Below are 11,953 nucleotides of genomic sequence, written 5' to 3' on the forward strand. Positions count from 1 at the left end.
TTTCACTTACTTTATCCACATACATATTATATGCCATGGATTATAAATAAAACTGAAAACAGAAACTGAAAACTTTTGCAATTTGAGGAACTATAATCTTTATGCGAAATTCTATGCTAACGTTACCTCACCTCAATATAAATAGTGTGTAATTAAATAATGTCCGAAAAAAAGAATAAAGAATACTGTGAAATCATTTAATTTCGTGGGCATGAAATTTCGTGATTTTGGTCAAAACGGCAATTTCGTGGGTAGGTGAATTCCTGGAATTCAACTTTTGAACATAAAATGAATGGAATTTTACTTGTTCGTTGGGATTAAATTTCGTGGATTGACTCAACTACGAAATCCACGAAAATTAGTCCCCCACGAACATTAATGATTTCACAGTACACTAAGCTAAGTAGTAAAGCAACAGCGAACACTTTCTAAATAATTTGCATGAAATATCACGTTACCCACTACATCCTTTTTGGTTACACGCAACCTAAAATTAGACAAGAATTATTTATATCTGTATGGGAAAAACCACCAGTATTTATATATTTCAAAATTTTCTCTATACAAAATATTATTGATAGATCTGATATTGGATGCGTACATACTTATATTAAAAGCTCGGCTTAGATAACTTTTTACTTAAGAGTAATTATGGATTTAATGGAGATACTAAAATGTCCAGTATGTCTTGGGAAATTTAATAATCCTAAACAACTTCCGTGTCAACATAGTTTATGTAACAGACCGTGCCTGGAGGAATTATTAAGGTAAGATGAATTATGACACTAACATACATATGTACCACCGTCAGTTTCAAACTAAATATTATCATTATTTCACCACATTTGTTACATGTTAAATTGACAAAACACTACAGTTAAATGTACTAGATTTTAACGTTTCTTTGTTCATTTTTATTTTCATCTCTCGAATGTTGAGTGTAGATCTGATGCTAGATTTAAGCGATACAGCGAGAATGATAAAAACTTTAGATACATAGAATAAATACATTTGAACAAAAATAAAATACATTGGATATATTTATCCCTAAAACAAACTAAAATGCTTGTGATTTAATTATTTAGATATTGTAAGATAAACTACACTATAATGAGTACTGTAAGGATAAATTAGTTTAAGTCATATTTTTACTATTTTCCGTCAGGTTAACTAGGCACACCGATTCTTGTATTGCGAGAACTTAAATTCAATGGACATAAAACATGTATAATTTGAATCTTTGGAATGGCACTAACCGGGCTAAGAAATATACTTTGTATAGACAAGATGGTAAAACTTATTATTTTTGCTACAGAATGCAGTTGAGTAACTAAATTGGAGGGACTTGTAGATGATTTTGCATAATCATGTTCCATGATAGTTCAAAGAAATATTTGTATTTATATCATATCAATTAATATCTATCTATTAGTCAGAGACTTTTTAAAGTTTATATGTTTTGCTTTCTCCTGTTATACTTGACTGGATTTTGAAGTATTAAATGAGGAAGAGGTAGTACTCGCCACCTAGGCTTGCTAACGTGTTTATGACAGGTGGGAAATTACCGGTTAATACCACTTATAGATATCGTTCCGGAAAATACTTTCCTTTGTACTCGGTTAAAAAGTTCATTCAGAGCTTTTTTGTGTTGTATTGTTATATGTCGTGCCGACTTAAAAATAAAACTAAACTTATCTTAACCCCGTTGTCTGCGCTCGTTAGCATGTACACGTATGAATTAACTCATTAACTGTGATCAATACGGTATGTTATAAAATAACATAAATAAATGCATTTGAATGGGTGACCTCAATTTTTATGCCCCCGAAGGGAGGCATATAGTTTTTGAACCGTCTGTCGGTCTGTCAGTCTGTCCGCAATTTTCGTGTCCGGTCCATATCTTTGTCATCGATGGATGGATTTTCAAATAACTTGGCATGAATGTGTAACACAGTAAGACGACGTGCAGTGCACAAGACCCAGGTCCGTAGCTCAAAGGTCAAGGTCACACTTAGACATTAAAGGATAGTGCATTGATGGGCGTGTCCGGTCCATATCTTTGTCATCGATGGATGGATTTTCAAATAACTTGGCATGAATGTGTACCACAGTAAGACGACGTGCAGTGCGCAAGACCCAGGTCAGTAGCTCAAAGGTCAAGGTCACACTTAGACGTTAAAGGATAGTGCATTGATGGGCGTGTCCGGTCCATATCTTTGTCATCAATGGATGGATTTTCAAATAACTTGGCATGAATGTGTACCACAGTAAGACGACGTGCAGTGCGCAAGACCAAGGTCCGTAGCTCAAAGGTCAAGGTCACACATAGACGTTAAAGATCATTTTTCATGATAGTGCATTGATGGGCATGTCCGGTCCATATCTTTGTCATTCATGCCTGGATTTTAAAATTATTGGGCATGAATGTGTACCACAGTAAGACGCCGTGTCGCGCGCAAGACCCAGGTCCGTAGGTCAAAGGTCCTAAACTCTAACATCGGCCATAACTATTCATTCAAAGTGCCATCGGGGGCATGTGTCATCCTACGGAGACAGCTCTTGTTTATTGTTAAATCTCAATGGAATGTTTTACTTTTTATCGATTGATATGCCTCAGTCATGCGAAGAAATTGATAGAAAGATTAAATTACGCACATACTTGAGATAAAGTATATAGGTCAGCGATATTTGGGAAATATTTTGACAACGACATACATACTTATCAAACGGACAAAATACTTTATTACCAATTTTATTTTATTTCTCTTCAAACAATATAACTTTGTTACGTGAATTGCTTATTTAACTAAATATGTTAATAAACGGTGAAATTATTATATGTTGGCAAAAGCTTGCCCTTTCTTATTAAAACTAGCAGTTCAATTTGTGTGAGCGAAAACTATGTACCTTAATCCTTTACGAAATAAAAAATAAATAATAGCTACTTTCAATTGGTTCTTCTACTAACTGTTTTGGATAGCAGAACCTATTTTGAAAATAGTCGCCTAGCTTTAAATTGTGCAACTGATTTATGATGAGTAAAAACAAAATAAGAGATAGGCCATATTACAAAATTTTAAGACGACCCTTTACTGACATGAAAAAAAGAATCGAAACAATGAAAAAAAAAGAATGTTCCTGAATAATTTCGTAATGCATTTATCTATCATACATGTATATATGCATACTAATATTAGGATATTCTAATGTTGAATTTTCTGTGCTACGTGAGACGTACCTAGGACCCGTGGAGAGAAGTTTTTTATTCTGATAGTTATATTCCGAATCGAGTATACAAATGTTCGGTCGTCGGAAACAAACATCGAATGATATTTTAAGTTGTAACACCATTAAAAGATAATCAATGATTAGGATTTCAAGTTATTAAAACAATGAGATTATTTTCACGTTTGCCAAACTTTCAAGAATGTAACGTTGAAGTAAATGCAACCATTGGCATGATATTGTCACACATGGAACTATTGTGTGCGACTATGCAGACTACGTTTGGTAACTCTCACGTATCTGAATGACTAGATGGTGTTTACTTTTGTAGTGTAATATTGATTAGCAAATGATTGTTTTTGACAAACGTTTTAATCGACAATGTGTTTAAAGAAATGACGCTAAATTTTAGGCATTTATCAAGAACGACTGTTGGTGAGTTGGTACCAACAAAAAACACGAATTACAGCAACATGCATATATGACAACCGTCACGCTTCAAGTAGCACAAAAGGAAACACCGACTTACCGTAAAGAGAGGCTTTTAAGAAGTCAGTCATTGTAACCGCCAGGAAAAGTTCGGCACAGTTTTTCACGCATCTTCTTGAAACTCCTGAAATACAATAACAAATTTGTATAATACATAAAATAAAAATATCTTTACTGTGGTACCTGGTTGTCATGAAATGTATTCTATTACTCATAAAACTGCTGATTCTTTTTCAGATCACGGAATGGACATTTCAGTTGCCCGGTATGCAAGACAAGGCATGATTCTCCAGTCGGCGGAGCAGATGCAGTCCCAAAGTGCCTAGTTCTTCAGCAATTACTTGATGTCGCTGAGAAACACAGAGAAACGCTGTTATCATCGAGAAAAACGAAAGCATATTTGGCGAGTGACGAGATCAATGGAACAGATCATGGATCTTCCAATGTTAACTTGTCGAGTGAGGAAGCGTCCGAAATAGGCTTATCATCTGTCTGCAACGTTTGCACAGAAAGAGGCGGGCTATGTGAAACATGTCTACACTGCGGGGAGAAATTGTGCCAACAATGTCATGAAATACACTTGAATCTTGTTCGAAATGCAATTCTTACATACCATGATCACATACAACTGGTGAAAACTCGATTAGAAGAAAAGCAAACAGCTACAAGGTATATTCTCAGTGAGAACGAAGAAGTTGCAACAGATGGTGATATAAAGATGCTGTTTCAACTGTTTGAACAAAAGGAGCATGACATGATTCCTTACTTTGAATCGGTTAAATTAATAATAGACGAAACTTTTGATGAAAATAATCTGATTGCTGTTATGTTCCAAGGAGAAGTACACCTGTCTGCCCTATCGGAAATTGAGATCAACCCCGCTATGTATAAATTACAGACGCAACTTGAGCGGCATAGTTACCCAGCTGCAAGTTATGAAAATCGACAGCCGAGTAAATACCGGAGTAATCATTCGAGAAACAAACCAGTAAATCACAATGTGTCTACTGACTTTGTCCCTGTTGTTCATCTGAAAGTTGATCTCCCAAACCCTGGCAACAGAAGGTATGAGTATATATTTGGAATATTTTTCATGAAATGTCCTTACTTTTTCCAGTAAATAAAACATTTTATTGGTCAATATTCGTATTCTATAGTTGACCAGAAGTGACATTTACTCTATTATTATATCGCGATATATACTTCAGTTTCTTAATAGTATTTGATGTTGGCATACAATTCAACACACAGTATTATGACGAACACTCAGTCAGGAAAGTTTGATTATTCTCCTATTACCTTTCATTATGTTTCAAAATATAGACATTTTTATTTTGTATATGTGTAGGATAGTCCGACTTAATTAGAGAGGTGGTAACATAATATATTGTCTAATTTTTATTACGATATAGCAGATCAGGACAACAGAACAATGATATGAACTTCCATGCCGGAACCGAAGCTCAAAGACAAGGGATAACCATTATCCATCAGAGTCGAAACAACAACCAAAATCACACTAAAAGTAGTTGCAAGTTTCTGATTTAATTACCTGTTTGTGTTTTGTGTGTTAGGTCTTTTGTTGCCTATGGAAGAGAAGTATCTGGGGTTAATTTTCTTTTAGTTTTAAACATGGTGGGAATCAAGAGAGAGAGTTTTTGTTTTACCCTTCTGTTTGGACATTGTAGGCCGTTATACTGAAATCGCCTGCTGAAAAACGATTTGTCGTGTCTCCATTTTGAGATATTGATGCAGTGAATCAGGTTTGAAATGCCGTATGTCCTGACACATCCCTTACTTACCTAGATGGTGTAGTTTTCACGTACTGAAAATTTCAAAATGTCGTATCTCCATATTTTAACCTTCTTTTCCAAAATAATATGTCTTATCTCAATCAGCGAATCAAGTAACAGAATGTTGTCACGTGATAAAAATTGCTAAATCTGAATAGTTGTATGTCCAAAACTTGGGTTCTGCATTAAAAAAGAAAATGTCGTAAGTCCAAATCATACTGAACACTCCCTATCAGAAAATGTCGTACCAACAAGCAATAAAAGCAAAATTTTGTCTAAACAAGAAACGCTGAAGAGAATTAAAAGGACAGACGTTGCCTATAATATACTGTAAGTATAGCTGCTTTAGAATTTTCAAAAAAAGCTTTTATAACAAAAAAGTTTTGGCAAGTTGAAACTTTAACCTCGATTTTCTCGAAAAGTGAAAAGTGGTAGTTACGACAAATCGTTTTTCAGCAGGCGAAATAGAAAATTACAACATGCACGGAGTTGTTGCTTTATCTTCAAGTTCTAACTGATTCTCTCATTTCCATAATAATTTTAACTTATCACGGTTGATAATGTCAATTTTATATCATTCTGAAATGCATACTACAATACACATATTCAAATATAATATAATTTCCTAGGTTGCCTAATGATAGAGCGCCCGCTTTGAATGCTGTAGGTCGTGGGTTCACTCCCTGGCCGCAACATACGAAAGACGTGTGAAAAATTATACTGGCAGCTTCCTCGCTTGGCTCTCGGCTTTAAGAGGACAGTACTAGGACTTGTTAGCCCGGTGTCAGAATAATGTGAAAAGGCGGGGTCTCATGTCACGTGTCTACGGGAGGCAGCACTATAAAGTTGTGCTCAGTGTAAAAAGAAGACACCGTCGATTATATGACTGAAAAATTGTTGAAAACGACGCTAAATCCAGTATAGTATGCCATTTATATCAATGCATTGTTGATCTATATATATATATATATATATATATTAATTCCCAGAGAGCTGCAACACCATAAAACTGTTACATACGTTAGGCTTTGCAGATTTTTCTTTTGATTTTGTATTTACAAGATTATTCTATATCTATATCATCTAACGATGTTGTAATTTTAGATTTGAGGTGCCTTGTGTGTTTCATAGCAGTCATGATAACTGGAATCAGATTTGGAATAGGTAGCTTTCAATTATTTATCTTTCCTTAATACCACTTGTCCTGAACTTTCTGTAAAAGCGATATTTTAAATAGAAAAATGTTCTTTACATATGAACCGTCATCGCGGTTAATAAAACTGAAATACAAATACAAAGTAACTTTTGCTAAACTATGGTAACATGCTAAATGATTAAAAAAACACAGCAAGATTGCAACATTCGGTCAATACCAAACCTGGATTCAGATAAAGAAATTGTTACATTATCCCCTGATTTTTAGAGATACATGACGCAATCGGTTAAATAAAATGTCTTTTTCTCCTTACATTTAAGCTACAGAAAACAAGGGACCATCATTTTTGCTTATATTTTCTCTAATCAGGGATATGGACATCAACTGAAGGAGATGGCATTGTAAAAATCATTGGAAGCATTTTGATAGCGAAGAGTGTCCTTGACCTTTTGCTGATATTCTGGGGGTCCATAAAAATGCTGCAAGAAGATATCAGACCAAACTGGAAACCAGTTTTGTGGTCATCTGCAGCGTTGGTTAATGTTTTTCTTTCGAGTTCAGGTATATAGCTTTACTGTTCTAGATCGTGCTGCAAAGTTCTTAGGGAAAGAGCTTTTAGTGGCTGACAAATTCATCATTACACCTTGCTGATACGAGATACTGAAAACAATGTATATACAATGTGGCGTCTTATATAAGTTACACATTTGTCCGCAGTATGGCTGTGCACTACTTTACAATATTTGTCAAATCATACTTACTAACGTCTAAACAATCGAAATTGTTCTTTAGAGCATACTGTTTTCACGTCTTCCTCAGCAGATTTTGCATATAACTCTGATGTATCAAATAGTATGTGAAATGTTATTCCCTTCTGTTATAACTGTTATGCCCTTGTTTCTATTTCAGTGGCAATTTTAACTTACGCACCGGATAATGACGTCAGCACATATGAACATGCTCAGCTCATTGTTGTCGGAATAGACTGTGTTTGGAGTGGTCTTATTTTGATCTCAATGTTGATACTACTACAAAAATATTTAAAACTTTAGAACAGTAATGTAAACGCGACCTAAAGGATACAATAGTAGTCATGTGATGACATATAACATGTTTGTTTATATCAAGAATTCATTATACTCCGATCAAACGTGTTTTGGGGTCTACCTTCCTTAGAATCACTTTGTGTTGGTTTCCTCTATGAACTTCATTTTCAACATATTTTACAACTACGACAATGACTTTCAATCCCCTAGCTGATCGCAATTATTATTCATTTGATACAAGGGTGCATATCGCAATAACTGGAAATGTACACAGACAATTCCCAGATGCATGCAATGTTACGTGAAGTCTCTTTTTGTGTTTAATTGTTAACAATCATTAATATAAACTGTATATAAACAATCTTGACAACACTGAAGGGAAGATATTGTAAGTTAATAGATGTTCTGAGATAAACGACAAGGGCACAAAGCGAAAATAGAAAGAACCGGTACTCTGTCCCAATTAAGTGTAAAGTTGTATGCCTCGTTGAGTTTAATATTACATTTTTACAAAAATGACAGTGACTTTGACTATTAAAACTATCTTTACCGAGAGGCAGTGATTAATGTAATCATGGCTCTGTCTGTAATTGTAAAGTTATCAGTTCATGATCGCAAAGGACCAGTAATTATAACAACACTGCAATGATGCAAAACTGCATTCCGCTAAGGATCACTTGCAAGCGACCATATTATAATAACTGTACAAACATTTGTGAAACAAAACTTAACACTTGAGAAGAAATCGCCCACAAGTTCCTGAAGTGTCTTTTACTAAATGCGGTATGGTCTATTCTAACCGCGTAAGTGTAGTAAAAATATGGATAACAAAAGTATGGATAAAGTCATTCCTTTGGTATGTACCTACAACCCATCTTTGCCTAATATTGGTAAAATAAGAAACCAAAATTGGAATATTCTCTTGTGTTCTCTGCATAACAGTGTTAGACAATTATATGACTATAAACCTAATGTTGCTTACAAAAGATATAATAATATTGAAGATGTTTTAATTCATTCTAATCTGAGCATAAAGACAGAAATGGTAGTGTACGTAACTGTTTAGACATCGCTGTACACACTGTTTAAATATGAATGAAAATAATTCATTTTCTTGTACCGCCAATTCATCTTGTTATAATGTAAGACATGATCTGCCATGCAGTTCAACAGATATTATTTACTTAATAACAATATAATAAATGTTTAAAATAGTATGTTGGACAAACGCATCAACAATGTTCCCAAAGAATGAATAGTCATATATTTTATATAAACCATTATCCAGAAACAACTACTGTTTCTGAATACTTTAATTTTAAAGGACATTTAATCCAAGATTTCCGTTTGATGCCAATTGATAAAGTAACTTATCCTTGGATAAAGACTGTTCAAAAAGACCTCCTGTATGTATCGTTTGGGCACTGTGTTTCCACAAAATTTCTGTAGTAATGTCTTTCAAAAATACCTGATATATACTTAAATATTAATGTTGTGTATTATTAGTTACACTGCTTGTTGGTGACAGGATACGGGGTATACGCTGTCGAGGAAATCCATATCATATCGCTAATAGAGCCATGTGACTTAATAATGAACTCGTTTGAATTTTTGAGGACCAACTTCAAGAATTATTTTCGTTTCTTTGCATAGTCAAATTTAAAGTGACGTTTCCGATTTGGAAACCTTATATGACAATTAAAATAAGGCTTTGAGAAGAAATGAATTCAAATTAGAAATTAGATAAATAATGTTACCAGGTTACATCTTTAAATTGAAATACTATTATGACATTATTGATATGATTTCATTTTGGCCATGCATTCTGTCCGAGAGGCCAATGGCCAGAAAGACTGCAAGAAGACAAATAACAATGCCAGCTTGAAATCATATACTTAATTATATTATTCAATTCCGTATTGAACACTCCCTCAGTTTAACCAGTCGAAAAGCTTGAATACCATATTTACCCTGTTTCACTTTTTTCATACTGGCTTTGATTTTCTCCTGCTAGCTCAGTTGAATTTTGGTATTGGCTCAACTAGGCATAGCTTCTATTCCGTCTAAACAGCTGATCGCATGTACTGACATGCTGCCGTTTGACGTAATAGGCCACTCCTGTCAAAAATGTCAATATAAGAAGGAGAATTGAGAATGTGCATTCTTGCATACCAGACGGGGACTTCCGGTATTTTTACCGGTGCTGGAAAACTCCATCTTACACCCCGGGGTGTAAGATGACTCTTGTGCTGTAAATGACGTATTACGAACTACATATATGTAGAAGATTTATGTAGTAATTTATATTTTATTTAAAAAACGGAATAAAAATTCAATACCTTGACTGTTCCTATTAGTTCCTGATAGTATATTTCTCGATTCAAATCACGTTATTTTATCAAAAATTCATAACGTTACGCTGCAACTGATAAAACAAAACCGGAACTAAACATTGTTATTTGTTTTGAAACGTCATGACGTCTTTCCTGTTTACGGACGTTGGTTTCCCGCGCTTTGTTTAAATACACTGCTATAAGAAATAGTTCTAAAAGTAAAGCCGTTCGTTTGATTTTATTTTTATTATTATTTCTTGAAATGGGTATGCAAGAAAGAGAATCAATCACTTCTAGCCTCGTTACCGCCTAAACAGTTACCCTCGTGCCGGGTATTCCCATCTTTACCCGCGACCAGTGAAAGATTGTTATAATACAACTCCATGCAAGGATTTCGGAAAATCTGTCTAGAAAGAAATAAACATAAATTGTCCTTCTTTGTAATGAATACCATTTGAATTAGTGTAGACGCTTCTAATTCGACAAGAGAAACGTTTTCCTCACCCCTATGATTCTGTCATGTTTTCAAACAGCGGCCGCCATCTTACGAATTTCTCCACATTATAATGACGTCATAAATATGCAAATCACTGAGGTGAAACGTGCGGTTTCCCACGGATTTCTTTGAAAATTGTGGGGGAAAATGCCTATCTGTTGCAGAACACTGTAAAATCTTAACTTTATTTCAAAAGATAATCAGAAAATAGTGATCAGATGAATGTTTTGTTGTGTTACTATCTGGTTATGGTAAAAGTGACTGCGATTGACCATACATCAGAATACCAAGGTCATATGCGCGTAAAGAAAATGAGGCACTAAACGGGTAATGTTTAAGATTTTTTATCGAATTTATATAATTATTTTTTAAGATTTTTTATCGTATTTATAAACAACTAAAGGAAGCATGTAATGGATTTTTCCCCATAATATTCTAATTTAATTTATTTAGCCCGATTGTGATAAAAGCTTCAAGTTTATTTGATCCACTCTCAAGTCCGCTTCCTGAAAAAGCAAGTTACTGTTATATATAAGATGATGTGGTCGTGACCTCATTGGGGCTTGAACATACGAACTCCATGTTGAGCGACCGACACCTTAACCACTAGTCCAGCGCTCCCCTTACGAAGGTGTTAAATTGACATCATGTCGTTTCCCATCCTGATTTTGAATAACACGATAAGGACCGCTGGATCCACCTATGAAACGGAACCCCACCCCCCAGCCCCAACCCCTTCTATTAAAAAAGTGAATGATAAAACCTTCGTTGCAATATATTTCTAGACAACTATATCATATCTATGTTAGGACAAAGAAGTATAAAATACAGATCTATTTATTTTATAGCAGAAAGAGCCATGACATTTGAAGAAGTTCAGTATACTGTATGTATAATTCACGTTAAATTTTCGTTATTAAAGATACCCGAATGCGCCTCATGTAAATTTGCATGAAGCTCCAAGCCTTCTTACGTCATTTTTCTCATACGTCACATGTTTCGGAGAAGTGAAACAGTAACAACCAGGACGCGGACATAGAGAATAAACATATTTCATTTATTTATCAAAACTGCTGGAAAAAAATGGTTGCTATTGAAAATGAACTGGAAATAATTCAATAAGGATACTAAACTACAGGTTATCTTTGAATCATGCTTTTGGAAATGATGTTGAATTCAATGAATCATCGTTTCAAGAGCATGGTGCGATCGGTACCTGGATTTCATCGAGATGATCAACGAAGTCGGTCTCGACGTATGATGTGACAGTTAAAATGAAATCTGTTTGTCAAGTATTGTAAATTTGGAGGGATTACAACTTTGGAAGATTAACAGTGAGTCAGTTTACCTTATAAAAGTTCATTTTTATTTTTAAAATAACTTGTCTATTGTTGTTTATTCAGAGCACGACAATT

The 11,953-nt window shown here is 34.5% G+C and overlaps 1 protein-coding gene across 2 annotated transcripts; it reads left to right on the forward strand.

Moving 5' to 3' along the window:
- Positions 1–555: 555 nt before the first annotated feature.
- Positions 556–8,228, forward strand: LOC123538717 (tripartite motif containing 13-like). Of its 2 annotated transcripts, none has more exons than XM_045323013.2 (6): positions 556–767; positions 3,952–4,779; positions 5,127–5,239; positions 6,612–6,671; positions 7,033–7,224; positions 7,573–8,228. In XM_045323013.2, exons 1-6 carry the CDS (start codon positions 652–654, stop codon positions 7,713–7,715), a joined length of 1,452 nt encoding a protein of 483 aa, XP_045178948.2. In that variant the 5' UTR covers positions 556–651; the 3' UTR covers positions 7,716–8,228. The 2 variants fall into 2 exon arrangements, with proteins under 2 accessions (XP_045178948.2, XP_045178949.2); XM_045323014.2 differs by having other exon boundaries at positions 5,130–5,239.
- The last annotated feature ends 3,725 nt before the right edge of the window (positions 8,229–11,953 follow it).

Source organism: Mercenaria mercenaria, chromosome 18, assembly GCF_021730395.1.
Source record: "Mercenaria mercenaria strain notata chromosome 18, MADL_Memer_1, whole genome shotgun sequence".
Taxonomy (NCBI): domain Eukaryota; kingdom Metazoa; phylum Mollusca; class Bivalvia; order Venerida; family Veneridae; genus Mercenaria; species Mercenaria mercenaria.